The sequence below is a fragment of the Ornithorhynchus anatinus genome, chromosome 1, assembly GCF_004115215.2.
Source record: "Ornithorhynchus anatinus isolate Pmale09 chromosome 1, mOrnAna1.pri.v4, whole genome shotgun sequence".
NCBI lineage: Eukaryota > Metazoa > Chordata > Mammalia > Monotremata > Ornithorhynchidae > Ornithorhynchus > Ornithorhynchus anatinus.
Genome location: NC_041728.1, coordinates 21,554,614 through 21,577,460, shown reverse-complemented (window position 1 = coordinate 21,577,460; position 22,847 = coordinate 21,554,614). Strand labels below are relative to the sequence as shown.

Below are 22,847 nucleotides of genomic sequence, written 5' to 3'. Positions count from 1 at the left end.
ATTTGGGGTACCCCGTGCTGGAAAAAATCAAAACCATCTACCCAGGGATAAAGGGAATCAGGCCATATTTGTGGATGTGTGACTTCTGATGGACTTTTTGGATAGCGGAGAGAGGGGCTGGGTAAGAAATGGAAACTTCTTTATCCGACATTTTAGTTTCCAACCTTCTAAATTCCACAAAGAAAACAGAGTTATGCCTTTGCAAAACTGATCATTGAAACTTCACTGGAGATGAAAAGAATCTGGTTTTAAAACACATGTCATAAGCTGTTGAGTCATCTCTGACCCATAGCGACTCCATGGACACATCTGTCCCAGAACGCTCCACCTCCATCTGCAAACGTTCTGGAAGTATATAATAATAATGTTGGTATTTGTTAAGCGCTTACTGTGTGCAGAGCACTATTCTAAGCGCTGGGGTAGATACAGGGTAATCAGCTTGTCCCACGTGAGGCTCACAGTTAATCCCCATTTTACAGATGAGGTAACTGAGGCACAGAGAAGTTAAGTGACTTGCCCACAGTCACACAGCTGACAAGTGGCAGAGCCGGGAGTCGAACTCATGACCTCTGACTCCGAAGCCCAGGCTCTTTTCCCCTGAGCCAGTATATCCATAGGTTTTTCTGGGTAAAAATACAGGAGTGGTTTACCATGGCCTTCTTCTATGCAGTCAACTTGAGTCTCTGCCTTAAAGATACCAGAGGCTAAAAACAGTATTTTCCTTCAGGAGAATTAGTGTAATGGGCACATTCACACAATGAAAAATGCCCTTTTGAATTTCCCAAGTTGACAAGTAACTTTGCAAGATCCTAACAGAGAATTGATCATTTAATGCTTTCCTTCACGTGAAGTAAAGTGTGCCCTGCTGGAGTGCATTTCACTTAAAATGTTTGCTTCTTAGTTGCTTGCCAGCTCAGTGAGAGCAGAAATGTCGTGGTGATGTTTACTGGCTTTTGGGTGGAGGTATTTGTTCTAAGTTTAATTTATTAAAATGACAAGTCCTAGATTCCATGCTCACTCAGGGCCCATCACATTTGACCGGCCTTAAATGACAATCTTTTAAGAGAAGTAGCTGTGGCTCAGAAGTTCTCCCAAAGTCCTTTTTTTTTAAAAAAAAAAGTCACTTCGGTGTGGAATACGCTCTCTGTTGGAGGAAAGAGAAGAAGGAGGGACCTTCACAGGCACTTTGCAATCTGCTGAGCCCCTAATCCACCTACTCATTCACTGCACACCACGCCAGTGGGAAAGCTACTGGAAGGGACAAAAGACAGAGAGGATGCAGCACAAGTGACTACCTCTGGTAGCAATTCCACCATTCAGGTTCTCGATCCCTAAGTCTCAGGCCTGAGGCTCGAGTGTCATTCGATTAGAGGCTCCATCATCTTCATCGTCACTGACATAGAATCACAGGTCGGGGGAAACCAAGGCAGACACCATATCCTACCCCACCAGACCTTGTACGACCTCCAAGTGGTCTGGAACTAAAGCATGCTTTCTTCTCAATGACCCCCATAGGCTCCTGGACACAAGCTTTGGAAAACGCCAAAGTTTCCACCTGGGGTCTGGCTCGCCCTCAAGAAGCCAGTGTATTTAGGGAAGCTGCTAAGTGCCACTGTGATTTGCGTCTCTGTACCTGTCCCAGTCCTCCTCCAGCTCATCGCAGGACTCTCCACCAGTTGTGTAGTCTGTGTCGTAGTGGTCCTGCTCGGTCCTCTTTGACCTTCCTGCCCTCCCCTTCCTGGGGGTCCTCTTTGTGGACACTTCAACGTTACTGTTGCTGCTGTAGCGAGGCTGTCGGATGCCGTCTACTGGTGAAGTCACTGGGAGGACCTGAACCACTTCAGGCACTCTAAGAAAAAAAACAAAACATAAAGCAAACCCCTCATTGGGGGCTAATCCCTCATCCAAGAAACAGAACTGCAACCAAATCCAGTGGTGAGACATCCTCCAAATGACCGTGGTGTGCCCTCCGCCCAAAGGAAAGCATTAATAAGTGCCAAAGGACAGACATTCAAAGACACGTGCACTCACTCAAAGAATTCATGCACTGAATACTAAGTAGATGCTGAACGTTTCCTGTGCCCTGACTTAAACACAGCTCTGAAAACCCGACCACATGCTTTTAGGCCCTAGTTTGGAGGGAGCCAAAACACCAACTCTTCTAAGCAGGGCAAAGAGCATTTAGCTGTAGCACATCCCAGACTGATTGGGAAGAGCTGCTTTTCCTCCTTGTGTCAATGACTTACTGCACCAGACAGGAAAGCGATCTTATGATTCTTCCCGACCAGTTCTTCCGGTTCTATGGAATGCTGAAGACACCAGGGAGGGGAAGAGGAACACATAAACACACATGGAAGGGCTACCTCGTTTACATTCAAACTGCTTGTAGGTAATCTGGGACTTGATTTTATATACACTTAAATATCTTATATTCTGGGAGGAGTTTTATTTTTGTTAGTTATCTCAGACCAATCCAGCTATAAAGGAACATCACCATGTAGTTTAGGACAAATGGAGAGGGAGAGGGGAGAAAAGAGCAAACCACAGAGTCAATAATATTTGTGAGCACTTAAGCGCAAGTCATTTTAACACAATTTACCCTTTGCTATTGCTAGAAGTCTCTTAATTTAAAAGTTTTTTTCCTCCAGCATGAACCGCTGTCCAAAGTTATTCTGAGAACTACAATACATCTTGTTCAAAACAGGTTTTCAATATTCTATGGTGTAGGTTGTCATCGGTGGAAATCCTTAAGTGGTTTTGCTTTCTGGGTGTGATGCACTGAGTCCATTTTGTCTTTCTACTCTACTCCATTCACATTTGCAGACTCCAGCCTTTAGAGTACAGGTGGTTGGCTCTCCAACAAAATTGCTGTGTATTTTAGTCATTAATGAAGGTTAGAGAGACAAAGAGACAGCACGTGCTTTTAAGGACCTATGAGCCCACTGTCTCGGTCTTCACGGTAGAGAATGGAGCAAGTGCCTAGCTTGTTTTGGTTCGGGAATATGTCCATTAACTTGGTCACCATGTACTGTCCCAAGTGCTTTGTACAGTGCTCTGCACCCAGTAAGTTCTAAATAAATGTGACTAACTAGCTCCATTGGAAAGCCCAAATACATCATTTGGGGTCCTCAGTCAACATCTTACCTGAATTCCTTAGGTTGTCTACAAGAATTGAACACAATCAAATAATTGTCCAATCCTTCCTTTCATTAATGTAATCCCAGACTATGACATTCCAAGAGTGCTACACCAAAATTACTCTTTGGTACCGAGATAATAATAGTAATCATATTTAAGTGCTTACTGTGTGCACAGCACTGTACTAAGCACTGGGAAATTACTGTTATCAACCTCCTTGCTGACCTTCCCTGTCTCTCTCCACTCCAGTCCATACTTCACGCTGCTGCCCAGATCATATGTCTACAAAAACGTTCAGGCCATGTTTCCCCTACTCCTCAAGAACCTCCAGTAGTTGCCCATCCCCTTCTGCATCAAAGAGAAACTTGGCTTAAAAGCACTTAAAATCATTCAATCACCTTGCTTCCTCCTGCCTCACCTCACTACTCTCCTACTACCACCCAGCCCGCACACTTCTCTCCTCTATTCACTGTACCTTGATCGCATCTATCTCACCGCCAACCACTTGCAAACATCCTGCCTCTGGCCTGGAACACCCTCCCTCTTCATATGCAACACGCAATTACTCTCTCCACCTTCAAAGCCTTATTGAAGGCACATCTCCTCCAAGAGGCCTTTCCTAAGCCCTCCTTTCCTCCCACTCCATTCTGTGTCACCCTGAATTGCTCTCTCTACTCACCACCGCCCCCAATCCTAGAGCACTTATGTATATACCGGTAATTTATGTATTTATATTAATGTCTGTCTCCCCCTCTAACTGTAAGCTCACTGTGGGCAGGGGATGTGTCATATTGTTGTATTATACTCTCCAGAGTATAGTGCTCTGCACATAGTAAACACTTGATGATAGACTGATTGAAAGACTATATAAGTGTGAATTAGACATGGACCCTGTTCCCTGAGGGGTTCACAATCTACCAAAAAGGGTTGGGGAGAGGACTTCAAATGTGAGAGGCCCCAGAGAGCAAGAGACCAGTTGCTGTACTTTTAAATTAAGTTGGATCTGGGGGCAAACATATCCCTCAGCCTTGGCAAAATCTTACGAAAAGCTTAATGCTGTCAGAAGTCGTGGCATTACAGCTTATGTTACTTAATATTCAACTCCACCTTGGAAGTTTTCCATTTTGGCTCTCTCCACACATTCCTTCCAGAACCCTTTAAACACCAGAATACCTTTAAAGCCTTAGTAACTAGGGCACTAAGAAATCTATATCTGATAGTGGAATACCTTGTTCAAAGATTTCCACCAACCTATCTATTTCACACCAGGCATTCTGGCTGCATAGAAGAAAAGGGTTATTTCCACTGATCAATAAATTAAACACCCCCATTCTCTTAGAAAACAGCATTTCTCCCCTTATCTCTTTCTAACTCAAAGACCTCCTCTCCCTCTCTTTTTTTAACCTATTGTCATATTCCACTTCCTTCCACATACTTCCTCCCCCATTCAATTCTCCTTGGCAAGTAGGCGAGAAGTACCCTCTGAAAAAAAGGGCTGGAGGAGGCTACTTGGAGATCAACAACTCTCCTGAAAGATGAGGGCCTATTGCAGGATGATGATAACGATTATTAATAACAATAGTATTTGTTAGCACCTACTATGTGCTAGGCACTGTACTGAGCACTGGGGTGGATATAGGCAAATCAGGTTGGATATAGTCCCTCCCACCTGGGGCTAACAGCCCTAATCCTTAGACGCTTTTCTGTGTTGCCAGTAATCTTCCACTGAGGGGCACAGGCACAGATGGCCCTTTAATCCAAACTCATTGTTACTGTAGAAAGGAAAGTGTAGTTTCCCTAGCCTCTTGGCTGCCCGAAGGATTATTAGGGTTATTTTCCCTGCCTCTCCGCACTAGGGCTTCAATCACCTTCAGCTGAGCATTTCCTGCCCCTATTTCTTTTCCCAAACACAGTTCATGCTCCCAAACAGCCCAGCACACACACTTCATGCCAGCTTGCTCACTATGAATGAAGAGGCTCCAACCTTTCTAGACTTCACACTCAAACATAGTGACACCCAGCCAAGACCCGATGCCCATTAAAATTTGGATAATGGGAGAAGAGAAAAGTAATGTTGTTGACAATGGCTTGAAATACCATAGCAAGAGAGTTGAAAAGTATCTGCCCAGGATGCCCCATGTTTTAGTTTAGATCACTCTGCCCATATCCTCCTTCTGGCCTGGAAATCCTTTCCCCTTTATATAAAGACAAACCCCTCTCTCCCCAGCTTTGAAGACTTACAAAAATCACATCTCCTCCAAGTGACCTTTCCCGATTAAGTTCTCATTTCTCTTCTGCTCTTCCTCTATGTTGCCTATGCAGTTAGATCTATACCCTTTAATCACCTGATACTCACCCCACCCTTATCCCCAAAGTCTTTATGTACTGATCAGTAATTTATTTTAACATCACTCTCTCCCTTTAGACTGTAAACTCCTGGTGGGCAGGGAACACTTCTATCAACTCTGTTGTGTTGTGCTTAGTACAGTGTTCTGCACACAGTAAGCGCTCAAATACGATCCACTCGATTTCTGAGGCATCTTGGAAGAAACTCAGAATAAAGCCCTTCCTTTCCAAACTTTCTCACTAAGAGCCAACTTATAATTTTTGATTTTCTTTTTCTTTCTTTTTTTTTAAGCATGAACCTCACTCTGTGAGCCACACATGGGAGAAGGCCTGTGTCCAATCTCACTTGTACCTACCCCAGCACTTAGAACAGTGCCTGGCACACAGTAAACTCTTTAACAATACCATGTGAACGGAAAAATGGTTAGTGAGAAAGAGGGGAAAACACTACTTACGGAGTTGATTTGTAGGAAGAGTCTGGATATGGCCGCTTCTCATTCATTCTGCCATATGAAGAATATGCCATGGAACTATCAACTCTATCCACAAAGTCAGATGGTGGTTGAGGCACTTCTTGTGTGTCTGCAGATACATTCTTCACCTAATAGTACAGGCCCATTAAAAAAACAAAAACGAAATACTGTACATCATAGATAGGAGGCGGCAGAACCATGGTTATGGCACTGATTACTATAAACTGATTATATTAAAAATCTTCAGTTTGGAGTTTAACACACAGTAATGTTATAAAATTATAGTTGCTGATCAGTTTTTAGTCGGTGAAATATAATACCTGATATAACATTTTTATCACAACTTGAACTACAAGAAAAAAGATTTCTAAAATGAAAAAGGAGAATTCTGAGTGGGAGGGTTTTACATTATGTTGCCCTACTGACCCTATAATTGTTGCATGTCTCATTTGATTCTAATTAGATACATTACAGATTTTTCTTTTATTAGAGAACTGTAAAATGCTGATATCTACAAAGAATGTTCATCTTAAAAAAAAAAAGATTTGAAATACTTCTGTTCTGCCACTGCAAAGATTTTTTTTTTCTTCCCCACCCCCAATTGCTGAGCAACACAAACTCTCTTGAAACTGTAGATTCCTAATGGCTTTGTTCTTTCTTATTTGTAGAGGGCAGGAAACCATGGGCTCAGCACTGTTCCTTTCTTTTCTCCTTGACTTTTGTTTCCTGCTCTAATCACCAGTGACTCCTAGGGACACCCCCTACTGAGATGTTTCTACAGATTATACCTCCTTACTCTCCAGTAAGGAGTCATAAAATGCCTGGCTTCTGGGAGTGGACCCTGTGACTTGAGATAGAGAAAAGAATCTCCGTTTAAAAGGTTCTCGGGGCTCAGACCTGGGAGGCTCAGAGCTGGGGAAGGAGCCAGGCCAGGATTCAGAGGCAGGACTCCAGCACTTCACCTGAAAAGTCATGACAGCTTTAACCCTCTCCTCCACCTGGTAACTACAGGCCAAGCTATTCAGCTGCAAAATTCCACATTCATTGTTCCTTTCACAGAGATTTGGGCCCAGTTAGTATTAAAGGACCTTTTAAGGGACTCAGATTGACTTTTAGAGGAAAAGACAGCTTGGGAGGCCAAACTTGATTATAAAGATTTTTAGCAAGTGACCGGTACACTTTTAAATGGATTTCTAAAAATTATCATATATAAATTCTGCTGCAAGGTTAGGAAAAAAAAGTCTTTCTGGAACAAGAACCTCTTACATTTACTTGGGTCCTGGTAGCTCACATCCCAGCTGCAGCACTCAAATTTAATTAGTCACTGCAAGGAGTGCTTTAAAATTCCTGATCATTAACCTTTCCTGGGTGAGAAAGGAATGGAATCTTTTCCCTCTGGATGTGGACTTTGGCAATCGTTGGAAAAATCAGTGGGTGGGTTACCAGGGAGAGGTCTTAGATCCCACCCCGGGGGTGGGAGGGAATGGGAGGTGGGAGCCAGCCTTTGCCTCCCCTGAATTCCTTCCTTCACCATGGATCACATGGTCTTGGCTCCACAGGAGCCATGCTTGTTTTCACTCAGGGGGCCTAATCGGGGTTAGGCAGGCCCTCCTTTCTTCTCAGGATACCTCCCAGGAATTTACCCGAGAAATTTTTCCTTGAAGAACAAGTTCCACCTTTATTATTTTTTCACTGACCTAAACCTTTCACACCATTGCCAAGCCTACATTTCTTTTCTATTACAACTGTCCTCAAATGAGGATGCCTCCAAGCATTTCCTATGCCATACTGCCCAAATATCTAGGCACCAAGCACACCACGCTATCCAGTTTTAAGTCCTGCCGCCTGGGGGACTGAGACCCCTGCCGCCTGATTTAACCACTAATGCCCAGTTTGCTTTGGGATGACCCTTTCCACCTCCAGGGGCTTCTATGTCTTCCCAAAGTGAAAGTAATAGTAAATATCTTGAATCTGTGTAGCGGTTTACTTTTTGCAAAGCACTGTCCTATTAGTTCTCATCGTCCTCAAAATAGCCATGTGGTGGAAAGAGGCAGGTATTGCCACCCCCATTTTATGGATGTGGAAACTGAAGCTCAAAAAGAGATTAAGTAACTTTGCCCAGGTTACAGAGCAGGCCAGTGGTGTAGCCGAGTTGAGTACTTAGGACTACTGACCTCCAGCCCCAATCCATTCCATTATACTGCACTGCCCTCCCCCCTCCCCAAGTGAATAGCATAAGTATATCATTCATTCATTGGTATCTGAGCCATTACTGTGTGCAGAGCACTGTACTGAGCGCTTGGGAGAGTACAATACAACAATAAACAGACATTCCCTGCCCACAAGAGCTTACAGTCTAGAAGAATTTAGTGTAGAGGGTCAAGAGCAAACAGAAAAATGACTGCACCTGGGAAGGAGAATCCTGAAGGAGTTCTTGAAGGAACTGTAGAGAGCTTGGGAGATACCTAAATAACTATGGCATTTAAGTGCTTATTATGCTCCAGGCACTCTACTAAGTGCTGGGGTGGATAAAAGCAAATCAGGTTGGACATGGCTTCTGTTCAGTTTCACCTACTACTGGCTGATACCTTAGTGGTTTCCATTTTTTTGAAGCTCATCTTCAGTCCCTAGTGCCCTGCTGGATATGCACAACGTATCAAAATCATCTGCCTATCTTTCTTGGGGGGAGAGGGGAGGCTGTCACAATCACCTGCAGAGCACAACTGCTTAATGACTATCTCCAGGATTTTGATGATGCTCTTCAGCCTGTGGAAATGGCAGTTTCAGAGGACTGGAAACATTTCAACAGCCTCTTGGAACACCCTCTATTGTGGCTTAACATAACCAGTCAAATCAAACAGCCTTACTTTACTGGCGATGGGTCATGAGTCAAAATGGGACACCCTCTACTCTACTCTTCCAAAGCAGGCTATGCCACCATGGAGTTGAATAATGTTCAGTAACTTTCCAGACATCCAAATTTACAAGTGCTAAAGCATAAATCTACCACAATTTCTTTAGCCGATCGAGAAGGTCTCTCGCTAGGATTCCACTATAACAGAATCAATGAGTTGTCGGTGTTTTGATCATGGTTAGCGTTGATCCCGAGCTGATATTTGGCATGCTCATTGAGTAAGAGCAGTCCGCTGCTTAGTTTGGCAATCCCTTATGATTCAGTGACTTTTTTCCTTTATGTCAAAGTCACTACTGATCCAAATCAGTTGTCAGATTTTAGTATCCTGGCAGTGAATCTGTCCCATCTTTGTAGAAACCTCTTCCCATCCCAGGTCATCAGTGTGGTGATACATGCTCTAATCCAAGTGGTAAAGGCTTTTTGCTTTAGGGGGTGGGGGAGGATCAGTAGGTCACTCATATAGCTATGGAGAGAAATGAGGGCTGGAGAGATAGATTTGGGAATCAACCATATAGAGATGGTAGTTGAAGCCACGAGAGTGAATGTAATAGGAGGGGACTCAGAACTGAGGGGCCTCTCCTTCTATATTGTACTCTCCCAAACATGTAATACAATGCTCTGCCATTAAGTGCTCAATAATGTCATTGATTAATTGGGTGGGATGCAGAGGAGGAGCCAGCAAAAGAGACTGAGGAGCAAGGCTCTGTGGGGTTGCAAATCCAACCCTTAAAAGCTGTCATTCTAAGAAGGGAAGATTTTTCCAGAAGTAATATATCAGGCACCGCATCTGGAGCTGGCCTTCAACAGGGCAACCTTGTTCACTTCAAAGCTGGTTTAGTTTATGCAACAGATACTATCTTTCTCTACCTCACAATGCATCCTGATGTTTAATGAAACAACGGCTTTTAATCTTCTATAGCTTCCTGCACCTTAAAAGTAAAACTTCCCCGACACAGTCCTCAGGTGATCCCAGTTTAGTTTGGGTACCACAACTATGAGGAACACTTTTTTTAATCGCCCACCTCTCTAGGGATGAACAGTGCTTTCATAATTGAGGCTGTTCAGATAACCAGGGTATTGCAGGATGGTGCTGCTTCACGTCATCACCACCACCATCATCTGCGAGCTCGGCACACCTGCTCGAGCTCTGCAGTTCTTTTGTGGCAGCTACCATATATCACATCAGCCAGCAGCAATGCCTGAATCTGAGGGGAGATGGAATGGGTCATGCTTCACTCTGCTTCATGCTGCACCCCACCACATTAAAGGGTCAAAACAGTTAACTAGTTATCCTGGCTCCTCCTCTGCTTCCCACTCAATTAATCAATGGCTTTTATTGAGCATTTAACGGCAGGGCACTGTACTAAAAGCTTGGGAGAATACAATATAACAGAGAGGTCACAAGTTCTGGATCCCCTTCTATCCTCCATCCATACCCAAACCCTTGGAGAGCTCATTCACTCCCATGGCTTCAACTACCATCCCTACAGGGATGATTTCCAAATCTCTCTCTCCAGACCTCACTTCTCTCCTTCTCTGCAGTCTCACATTTCCTCCCACCTCAAGGACATCTCTACTGGATGTCTGGCTAATGCCTGAAGTTTAACATATCCAAAACAGAACTCCTCATCTTTTCACCCAAAACCTATCCTGTCTTTCACATCACTTCAGACAACACAACCACCCTGCCCATCTCACAAGCCAGAAACCTGGGGGTTATCCTCGACTCAACTCTCTCACTCAACCCACATATTCATTCCATTACCAAATCCTGCCGGTGCTACCTTCACAACATCTCTGGAATACACCTCTCCCACTCCATCTAAATAGCTACCATGCTGGTCAAAGCATTTATCACACATCCTGCCTTAAAACTGCATCATTCACTAACCTCCCTGCCTCCTGTATCTTCCCTCTCCAATCCTTAGTTCACTCTGCTGCCTGGATCATTTTTTAAAAATCAGTCCACATCTCTCCACTCCTCAAAAACTTCCAATGGTTGCCAATCCACCTCTGCAAAGAGAAACTCCTTACCATTGGCTTTAAAACAATCACCTCATTCTCCCCATCTAGACTGCGAGCTCCTTGTGGGCAGGGAATGTGTTTGATGTTATATGGTACTCTCCCAAGCGCTTAGTACAGTGCTTTGCACACAGAAAGCGCTCAATAAATATGATTGAACTCTCTCCTACCATACCTCTCTGATTTCCTACTATAACCCAGTTTACACACCTTGCTCCTCTAATGCCAATCTACTCTCTTCACCTCAATTACTTTCTCACTCCCAACCCCTTGCCCACATCCTCCCTCTGGTCTCCCTTCATATCTGATGGACAACCCCTCTCCCTCCTTCAAAGTCCTTCTAAAATCACATCATCTCCAAGAGGCCTTCCCTGATTAAGCCCTTATTATCCCTACCTGCCTTCCTCTCTGAATCACCTATGCACTACGATTTGTACCTGTTAAGCATTTGATATTAATCTCTCCCTCAGCCTCACACTTATTTACGTATCCTTAAACTCTGCAATGTATTTTGAGCATCTCCCCCTCTAGACTGTAAACTCGTTTTGGGCAAGGATTGTGTCTACCAACTCTTTTGACCTGTGCTTCCCCAAGCACTTAGTACAGTGCTCTGCATTTAGTAAGCGCTCAATAAATAACTGATTGTTAGAAAAACTCCATCCTCTATTAACTGTGCCTGTGTGGGAGGAAAACTTTCTCCTTGCAGAACTGCTACTGTTGTCTTTGTTCAGGCCTGAAGGTGTTGGGGAGGTGGGGAGGGGAGGGCACTGTATTGTCAAAAGGAAAGCAGAGTTGTTAATTTGCCCATTAATATGGGGTAATTTACAGTCTGCCAGAAAGAAACATTACTTTAATCTCAAAGATTCATCTCCAGGTTTACGATCTGCAAATTTGCCTGCCCTGTCCTTGCAGCACTTGTTTTTGGAACAGTAAGTGGTACCACCAACCGGTTCTTCCAGTTCTTCAGGAATTTTACCCCGACACAGATGATGCTCTCCTAAGCCAGAGTCGGCAAACAGCTATTTGGCTTTCCTTCAGATTCTTCCTCCTTGAGGCCCCACCTCTGGTCTGTGCCAAAAAGCCTCCTCTCCTCAGTAGTCCAGGCCCTCCAGTTCCCCAAGCACTTACTCTGCCCTACGCACCAAGGATATGCTGGTCTTATTTTCACTTCTGTATTTGCAGTCCATAGCTTTGCCACTTGTGATCTTTGTCTAACTGCAGGTTGTATATGCCTGTTCAGCTCTCCTCCAATACACGGTACGTGTCACGTGGGCAGGAACCACGACATCTTGTCCAGTGGCATTCCACAAGGTCCCTGGGACTCTGTCCAGTACCCACTGACTGTTCAATAGACAGCACTACTGAATTGAATGGGACCGTGAAGGTGGGAATGCTCCGGAAGTCTTTTACTTACTCCTAAACCTGACCACCACAAACTGAAAGTCACTCACCCACCCCTAAAGCAACATTTTTACTGCATTCTAGGCTTTTTCTTTGGTATATGTTAAGTGCTTACTATGTGCCAGGCACCACACTAAGCACTGGATTAGATACCAGCTAATCAGGTTAGCCGCAGTCCCTGTCCCAAGTGGGACTCCCAGTCTTAATCCCCAATTTACAGATGAGGTAACTGAGGCACATAGAAGTGAAGTGATTCACCTAAGGTCACACAGCAGACAAGTGGAGGTCCTGGAGTGCCAAGCTACTTCTAGTTACTATAGTTTCCACCCTACTTGTATCAGCCCATACAACATATCTCCAGGGTGTCTTCCCTGATAAATTTATGGCACTCCAGCCATCCCAACACATACCCCTGATATTTTACTTTACTTACTTTACTCCAATTCCAAGCACTTATGTACATTATTTTTGTACACATTCAACTATTTATTCAGTGATTTCATCTGATACATTTGTCCTCCTTCCTCCTATACCCTTGTTCATCCTGTCCCACTGTTTGTAGGTGATTTTTGTCTGTCTCCCCTGTAGGTGATTAGGTTGCACACTTCTTGAGGGCAAGGGAACATATCCTTACCTGCGATGTATTTTTAGTGCTTAATATAGTGCTTAGCACTCTGAAGACACTCTACCATTGATGGAGTGAAAGTCTGACCCTTCAGCTGTAGTGGATCTACAGCTTTTGAGAGCACCTCTCTTCCCAGTTCAGACAGCATTCCTTTCAACAAGGTTCATAAAGCCATTTTAGTTGGTGTTGGAAAATGAAGGCAGTGCCCACAGTAGCCTGCCTTCACAACCATCTATTTGTCATCATTAAATTCTTCGGGGCCAACAACTTCACTTCCTGTCCTCCCACTCTCCTAATTTTCATTGCTGCTCAGTGGACAACCTTTTAGACCAAAGAGCTGTATCCAGCTAGGAGGCAACCTCCAAATTCTCCATTTGTGAGCGGATCAAATGTGGAGTTCTCATCTCCAGAGACTAATAACATGCCTTAATGCACCACTGAGCTGCAAGAGACTATTTTTCTATTGAGGCAGCCACTGGAGCTAATCGCAAAACCCAAAGCCATCTGACTGCCATCAGATATCTAGCACTGAATACTTCCCCCGTCTTGAGGAGTACAAAGAGTATTACGTGTTTGAGTGCAGAGCATTATACTAAGCACTGGGAAAGAATTCACAGGTGGGAATTAGATACGGTTCCTGTCCCTTGGGGGGCTCACAGAAGAGACAGGGCTTTGGCACAGTAATATTTTAATTTAAAAATTATAGAATATGCCTGGAAAATAGTCTGAGAAAGCAGACTGTCTAAACTCTACTTTATAATGGATGAGGAAGGGAGAAATTGACCCAAAAAAATCAAATTCTTCAAAACTGAAATTAATTTTACAGAAGGGCAAATTTGGGGCTCTTATTTTTCCCATTTCAAACTCATTAGCCACAGAAAATCCAAGGTACCACAGCTATGAATCACACAGCTAATTTCCAACCACTTTCCCATCCAAGCGGTCGGGAATGCTGGGCTCGGCAGGCAGGTAAATGCTATTCACTGCTAACAGCAGCAGATTAAGAACTGTCTGCAGGAGTCGGTTACTGTGTTCACAATGTAGAAATCAGACTGGCCAACTGCCACCTACCTTCAGACAGGATGAACATGTTTAACTACTTTTATTTGGACTATTTACTACACCCCCCAGAGAACCTAGGTGGTTCACATTTTAGATGTTGCCTTTCTGGTAATCCCTGTGGGATACAATTGACATTTGGGGCTTTGTCACCTTTGGTTTTCTTGCTCTTCTCCCTCCACCCCTCCTCCCGCCAAAGTGTTTCTCAAAAACTAGTACATCATAAAAATACAGGAAACAAGAAAAAGGTTTACATTCCAAAGTAGCTGAAACTAAAATTTTACAAGCCCAAATACACAATTTCTCTAAATGTAAGTCAGTACATTTAAGTTCTGATGCCTGGAAGAACTCAGAGGTCCTGTAGAATTTCTGCCAAATACTAAGCTAAGGAGGGGAAGAATGCTAAGTAAGCATTGAGTACACTAAATACAAAACCATAATTTTTGCTAGGAAAGCCCATACCAACAGTAGTAATCACATTTAGTGAATACCCTCTGTGTGCAATGCGCTGTATTAAGCACTTGGCAAGAGCGAAATGGAAAAGCGATACGTTCTCATTGGGTAAGATGGAAAAAAATATTTACAAATGGATTAATAAAGAAATGAATATACAATTGGATAACATAAAAAAGTGCTGTGGATGGGCATAAATCAATGCATAACTGTAGGAGATTGCTGGTGGGTTGTACTACTTGGGGTACTGGGAACCAATCGGGAAGGCTTGCTGGAGGAGGTGGGCTTTGAGAAGAGCCCTGAATGTGGGAAGAGCTACAGCCCCCGGACTATGAGCTCACTATGGGTAGGGAATTTGTCTATGAACTCTGTTGTAGTGTACTCTCTCAAACGCTTAGTACAGAGCTCTGACCACAATAATCACTCAGTAAGTACCTCTTTGATTGACTGTATGAAGAACTGAGATCTGTCAGATTTCAGAAGGGAGGGAGTCCCAGAGTGGGCATGGTTATGAAAGCAGGGAAGGTGAGACCAAAAAACAATTTGAGGCTTGCCATGAGAGGTTTTACTGAAGGGGCAAGAAAGTGTACGGGGCCTGTCAGAGCAGTCCCTGCCAATGGCCAAAAGAGCCCCCTGCCTATTCCAAACCCAAACTATAACTGGCCAGATTTAAACAGCCCTCCAGGGTCCCAGCACTGAGCTCGTTGGAAGGAGAGGAGAGAAGGGCCGACTTCATGGCGGGGTAGGGGGTGTGTGGGATGAGCATCTACAAAATAGAAACCCCATTTGGTCCACTAAGCGCACATCACTGAAGGGCTAGAAATGGTCCAAGTTTGCCCTAAATGATTTTTAGAACAATGAATTTCTAGAAATTGAAAAATCAATATAGCAAATCAAAATATTAGAGAAGCAGAGTGACCTAGTGGATAACCTGATTACTTTGCATCTACCCCAGTGCTCAAAACAGTGCTTGACACTGAGTAAACGCTTAACAAATACCATCATTATTATTGTGAAATCAAGAGCGATTGAACAAAAACTCTGCCATTAACATTCAAGACTGGATTCTTTTTTTAAAAATTTAACTTCAGGGGAAAAGAAAAAAAAATGTATCATAGCTTGTGTCTCACTGAAAACAACTCAGCATTGCACAATTTGTTCGTATTTGGGTTCCTGGGATTTGGCCGAGAATTTTAGCAATGAAAGAATGACCATCAGCACCGTCATCTTCAGGAGTAACCTCTGGCATCTTTCATTCGAAACTTACAACACTCACGATTGATAAACCCCTATGACAGTCAGCTCTGATAAGAGCCCAAAGGTCAGTAGGAGTCTTGAGCTGTTCAGTTGGCCCAGGTCTCCCACAGGTTCCTTTACTTCCAAGCTTAAAACCATAAGTAAACAAATCCGAGTCAGTAAAAACTAACACACCCAGAAACCTACACCGAAACATTGACTTCATATGATCAGTTGCAACAGCTCACAATGGACTGTCCTATTCCGCCTACATGTGACCTTGCCTTGGACAAAAGCCAAAAGAAATCTTCAGCCACCGGCTTCCCCTCAGATGTTTCCCTATGAAACAATGAAAGCTACCCATCAGTTATGAGAGTCCAGGGTGGGAGAAAAAGGGGGACATAATAAAGTACCAAACTCCAGAAGCCACATCATCACGGGGTCAAAAAAAGTGGCATAATGACCAATGTTTCCTAAATGCCTTGGGATATAAAGAGGTGCCAGTCACACACGTAGAAACACAATTCTGACACTTTATGAACCTCCATCCTATTACTGCCAAGGGTTAGAAGAATCTACATCTCCTCCCCTGATCTCTCTCCCCTTCTCCAGGCTAAGGTCTCCTCCTCCTGCCTTCAAGACATTTCTACTTGGATGTCTTCCCATCACCTCAAACTTAACATGTCCAAAACAGAGCTCCTTATCTTCCCACCCAAACCATGTCCTCTCCCCTCCTGACTTTCCCATCACTGCAGACGGCACCACCATCCTTCCCGTCTCACAAGCCCGTAACCTTGGCGTTATCTTAGACTCCTCTCTCTCATTCGCCCCACACATTCGATTCATCCCCAAATCCTGTCGGCCCCAACTTCACAACATGGCTAAAGTCCGCCCTTTCGTCTCCATCCAAAACTGCTACCACATTAACACAACCACTCATCCTATCCCATCCAGATTACTTTATCAGCCTCCTTGCTGACCTCCCAACCTCCTGTCCAAAACTGCTACCACATTACACAACCACTCATCCTATCCCATCTAGATTATCTTCCTCAACCCCCTTGCTGACCTCCCAACCTCCTGTCTCTCCCCACTACAGTCCATACTTCACACCATTGCCCAGATTATCTTTCTACAAAAACATTCAGGACATTTCATTCCCCTCCTCAAAAATCTCCAGTGGTTGACCATCCAACTCCGTATCCAACAAAAACTCGTCACCATGGGCTTTAAAGCACTCCATCACCTTGCCCCCTCCTATCTCACCTCACTTCTCTCCTTCTACAACCCAGTCCACATACTTTCGCTGCTAACTTTCTCACTCTGCTTCGATCTCGCCTGGCTCACTGCCGACCTCTGGCCCTCATCCTGCCTCTGGCCTGGAATGCCCTCCCTTCTCAAATCCTCCAGACAATTACTCTCCCCCACTTGAAAGTCTTATTGAAGGCATATCTCCTCCAAGAGGCCTTCCCAGACTAAGCCTCACTTTTCCTCATCGCCCACTCCCTTCTGTGTCACCCTGACTTGCTCCCTTTGCTCTTCTCCCCCCTCCCAGCCCCAAGCACTTATATATATGTGTCATTTTACTTATATTGATGTATGTCTCCCCCCCTCTAGACTGTGAGCTCATTGTGGGCAGGGATTCTCACTGTTTATTGTTGGATTGTTCTTTCCCAAGCGCTTAGTACAGTGCTCTGCACACAGAAGGTGCTTAATAAATACGATTGAATGAATGACTGAATGAACGAGGGTCTTCACCAGAATCCTTAGAAAGTCAATTCAACTCTCAATCCGAGTTTACAATGGCCTTGCAAAAGTATCAGGGAGAAGGAACAGTATCTAGCCAGCCAGCCATCCAGCCTGGTTTTTCCTCCCACTTGCCCAGCCTTTAGCCTCGAATCTCACTCCTTATTCATCCTGAGGGAACGACAGTGGCTTCCTCCTCTGTTCCCTACATATATTTTTTTGCAGTGAGACATGAGCCCCTCTGTACTTAACATGTTTCACACACTGCCGCCCTTCCAAAACACCTCCACAGAGCTTGGACTAGCGACATGGAATAGATACATCATGTGTTAGGAAAAGCAGCAAGCCAAATTTTAAATAAGCTGTCTGCCTCACCCAATGGGAAGAGCACCCTGTTATTTTCCTCTTTAAAAGTAATTTTAATTCAGCGTTTCTATACTCCCTGGTTATTTGCTGTTATTTCCCTCTTCAGAAGTAATTTTAATTCAGCGTTTCTATACTCCCTGATGATTTGCCTTTATCCCACTAACCTTCTAAAATAATGTATTTTTTTTTTTAATGGTAAAAGGTAAGAGCATCCAGTTCTCATAAAACAACTCCAAGGGAAAAACAAACAACAGTAGCTTGGGGCAGAGAAAACTGGAGGGTCAGACTCCCAGAATCTTTTGGGTCCTTTGCCTGGTGGCTTTGGGGTGACCACAGGGTCTAACACATTGATTGCCTTCCTGTAAACCAGGCAAGGACAGGCTCAGGATAGCTCATGTAGAGTAACGTGATGTTATCATGGGCACCTCTTTCCAGAAAACCCCTAAACTGATGTGATCCTAAATAATAATAATGTTGGTATTTGTTAAGCGCTTACTATGTGCAGAGCACTGTTCTAAGCGCTGAGGGTAGATACAGGATAATCAGGTTGTCCCACATGAGGCTCACAGTTAATCCCCATTTTACAGGTGAGGTAACTGAGGCAAAGAGAAGTTAAGTGCCTTGCCCAAAGTCACACAGCTGACAAGTGGCAGAGCCAGAATTCGAACCCATGACCTCTGACTCCCAAGCCCGGGCTTTTTCCACTGAGCCACGCTGCTTCTCTAAAGTGTTACTAAAGAGGGACCCATGAAAGCCCCACTTGCTCCAGAGCCTTCCTTCATGTTCCCCCCACGGATCAATGTGAAGTTTGGTGTAGCTGTTCTATGGCAGCACTAAAATAACCAAGGCAGAGGAAGGCTGGGTGACGAAAATTAAAACAAAAAACAACAAACAAAAAGACCCCCCAAAACACAAAAAAACAACAAAAAACCCTGAAATATAAGCACTCGGAACCTGACAGACAGTTCAGCAGAAAACCAGACGCCCGGCCTCCTGAGGTAAGTGTTTCTAATGTAAGATGTTTCTATAGCAAAAATCAGCAGCTTGGCTATCAGCCCCCGATTCACCACCTAGTGTTGACAAGACAGAACATCCCAAATCCCCAGAAGCTTCAGCCCTGGAAGCTCTGTCCAGCGGCCAAGAGTAGCTCAAGGAATCTGCCCCACCTGCAGAACACCCAGTTTAACCAAGTTGTTCACTTACCCATTCTTCCACATTAGGTGGTTGTTCGTCATAAACTTTTTCCTTGTCCCACAGGATGTTTGACTTGTCATATTTATCCATCTTACTCCGGGTTTTTACCGCAAAGAATATCATTAGGGCAAAAGCCACAATAATGAGGAACCCCAATACAATGGCAATGGCCTAAAAAGGGTGAAAGTTAAAAGTAAGAATTAGGTAGCCTGCTCAAATTCGGATGGTTCATTTTTCACCAGATTCTCCTTTCCCAAGAAGATTCTCAGTTAGGCTCTCTAGCAGATCGGTAGTAAGAATTTCCTTCCTAAGATCAATTTAATAGGAAAGTGGGAGACAAAAGAAATTTATTCATAACACAAAAGACTAAATATAGCCTCTTCAGTATTAAAACAAAGCTTTTCCCTTGAATGGGATTTAAAAACAAAAACCTCTCTCCTGAGGGGTGGGGAGAAAGGGGAGTGAGGTCATATTTAAAGCTACGGTCCCTAGTACAGCCTCGTTTAAGTCTTAACTACCGATTTCCTGAATTTGAAAGTAGTCTTGCAAAGTAGTTCAACAGCAAAAAAAGTATTTGCCCAAAATTTACCAGCCCATCCTTCTCCTAGACAGTACACAGTGTTTTGTTTTTTGAAAAGAAATCAAATTTAGCTTTCTTTCTACTCCCCCAGTCTCACCAGAGGGTGGGTGGCTATTAATAAAGCTACAAGGACCTGAAGATTTATTCTGACTCACTTCCTGTGGAATTTTGTCTAGGAAAACAGCACCTGTACCCTGGAATCTATGTTAATTCCAAGCTGAAGAGTTTATTAGTTCGCACTGCTCTGAATACTAAACAGATCTACAATTCCATTTCACATAAACCTTGGTTAAGTAGTAAATGAATTCTCTCAATCAATCATATCCGCAGGGAAAGGTCTAATGAAAATCACATAAGTGAGTTACTCAGGAGAAAGGAGTGGTGATAACGTCTTGAGTCCAGAAAAGATTAAAATATTCAAATGCAAAATCAACCAAAAAGTTTGCATGTATTATATTAGACATACATTACGTAACATTACACATTACACTGTAAGCTTGCTGTGAGCAGGGAATGTGTCTACCAACTCTGCTGTACTCTCCCAAGCACTTAGTACAGTGCACTATACCCAGTAAGCACTCAAATACCACTGATTAATTAGGATTTCTGATTATCTGATTATCTAGACTGAAAGCTCCTCTAGACTGTAAGCTCGCTGCTTGTCTCCATGTCTGCTAATTCTGTTGTACTGCACTCTCCCAAGTGCTTAGTACAGTGCTCTACACATAGTAAGCACTCAATAAATACCAATGATGGACTGAAGGAAGGCAAAAAGATGCCTATATGAATCAGAGAAACAGCATGGCCTAGGGGAAAGAGCACAGGCTTGAGAGTCAGAAGGACCTGGGTTCTAATCCCAGCTCTATCATCTGTCTGCTATGCGTCTTTGGACAAGTCACTTTAACTTCTCCATGCTTCAGTTACCTCTTCCATAAAATGGGGATTACGACTGTGAATCTTATGTGGGACAGGGACTGTGTCCAAGCTGATTAGCTTGCATTTACCCCAGGGTTTAGAACAGTGCCTGGCACATAGTAAGCACTTAACAAATACCATTAAAGAAAAAAAATCCATACCTCTTGGGGGTCCACCACACAGTAATGATAAAGATACTGATCCACATAGAGTCCAGAGGTTGTAGGTGTATAAAACTGGTTGCAGAGAGCATAGATTTGATTGGAGTACATAGACCCAGAAGCTTGTGCGGTTGGATTAACTCCCATTATGTAGACGATGGTAGCAATAAATACCATAATCCCCAGGATAGCACTGACTATGATCACAATCAAGTAATACCTTCTTGTTTTGGACATTCCTGATTTTATAACACTGGTAATGAATATCACCAATGCAGCAATAAAAGAAAAGGCAGCCATTGCAAGCAAGAAGCCTTTGGCCGCTCTGGGGTCAGTATAACTTCCGCCATAACCGTAGCCGTACCCATAGCCACTGCCATAACTCCCACCAAATCCTCCAAAACCGCTGCCCCCATATAAGGGGTAGCCCATACTCCCGCCCATCAATGAGTTTCCATAGCCTCTGTCCCAGGCTAGCGTGGAGGTCACACAAGCAAAGATGGCCACACACATCACAATGATGAGCACAGTCAAAATCCTGATCACTCCTGGAGGGGAACTCCATTTGTAAAAATGAAGAATCTCATCCTCCGGGTAATAAGAGTAGGCTGGTTGGGAAAGTATTGGCCGGACGTGCATCTCGCCGCCGTATAAATCGTTGCTCGGTGCATAGTGGGATGGTTTGCTGCAAGGAAAAGGATAATAATTGTGACTTAAATAATATAAACAAACTTGTACAAAAAGAATTTGGATAAAGACCATAATTACTATTCTTCAGAACACAACTGAATCTATCTGAAATTATCTTTAGGGCTACACTAGTCAACAGGAAAGTGAGCTGGTGGGGAGGGTGTGATGATTTTAAACATTTTCATGTACCTAAGCCATACTGAAGGGACGTCAATTTGGGCTAGAAAGAAGGCAATTCATCCCTCCAATGGTATAATTTGTACTGAATTGTAATGATTTCCATTAAATTCAAACTTATGATGAGGTTAGCAAGTAAATTCACATCAACCTTTGATAGCCGATGTAGTAATAAAGGACGCTGTCATATCCACATTTCTCAACCCTCAGGTGCCCTTTCACTGTTTATTTCACTCAGCAGGAAAGTTTAACATAGCAAGGAGCTCTATCAACTATTGCCAGCTATAAAAATGAGGTGTTAGGTTACAAACTTCATCACAGATACGGAATGCACACACAGTACTTGCACTTAATTATTAAGGAAACTGTCATTATCAGTACTTACAATTCATCAGGCCGGTATGGTGGAGGACTTTCAAATGGTCTGGAAGACATTGCTGATTTGAGTGGCTAGCTGAACTTCGAGATGTACAATGTGTTTCAGCGTCCAAACTGGGCAGCCTAAGCAGGAAAAAAGGCAATTCAGTTCAGTGCTTGGATGAAAATGTCCACTCTCCCATTCAACAACTAAATTCAATTAACACCCACTAGGAGAAATCAATGAAGTACATGGCAAATAACCGAATATCCTTTGATATTTAGGTAATTTAGGAGGCTGTCAAAAAAAAATCCTCACGGCTCTCATTCACTTTAATCAATTTTACTCTAAGATTATTTCTTCATCTCCATGACAAAATGCTTTTCAATACTGGTTTGCTACTTATTTCCTGCAAGCATGACAGGATGTGGGGATTGCAAAGCCATTTTTTAAATCTTTGTGACATGTTTAAATATCTGCCCGCCAGGCAAAAAGACATCGATTGATTCTGAGTTTCTACTCCATCATCACCCGCTCTAGCCACACAAATCAGGACACCCAGCCCCCCACTCCCACCCCTGGTCAACTCAACCCATCTAATCAATCAACTGTATTTAATGAGCACATACTGTGTGTGCAGGTTACTACACTAAGCGCTTGGGAGAGTACATCACAACAATATGACAGACACATTCTGGGCTTACTGCCCAGAAGGAGAGACAAACATTACTATAAATAAATATAAATCCCAAGTAGATAGGGACCTCAGGGACTGCATCAGGTCTTGGTCCCAAGAGGATCACAATTGGGCTGACCCTCCTGGGAGTGTTTTATCCATTAGAATAAACCAATGCCTAGAACATTGTTCTTGGGGGAGTGTTTGCTTCCAACTGAAAGGTGTTAGTTTAAGTTCCAACTAATAAAGATTTTGTGGTTTTTGAAGTAGCAATATTAAGTTAACTAGTGTCCTGGTTCAGAACACTTACCCAATCA

General features: G+C 43.5%; 1 protein-coding gene across 1 annotated transcript in view; it reads right to left on the bottom strand.

Moving 5' to 3' along the window:
- OCLN (occludin) overlaps positions 1-22,847 on the bottom strand; it is a 33,687-nt gene that overhangs the window by 4,264 nt on the left and 6,576 nt on the right. Inside the window, exons 2-6 of the mRNA XM_029068136.1 lie at positions 21,882-21,997; positions 20,630-21,314; positions 18,983-19,144; positions 5,940-6,085; positions 1,634-1,849 (exon numbers count right to left, since the gene is read on the bottom strand). Of these exons, the coding sequence (XP_028923969.1) occupies positions 1,634-1,849; positions 5,940-6,085; positions 18,983-19,144; positions 20,630-21,314; positions 21,882-21,931 (1,259 nt within the window). The 5' untranslated portion in view covers positions 21,932-21,997. The remainder of the gene's footprint in view (positions 1-1,633; positions 1,850-5,939; positions 6,086-18,982; positions 19,145-20,629; positions 21,315-21,881; positions 21,998-22,847) is intronic.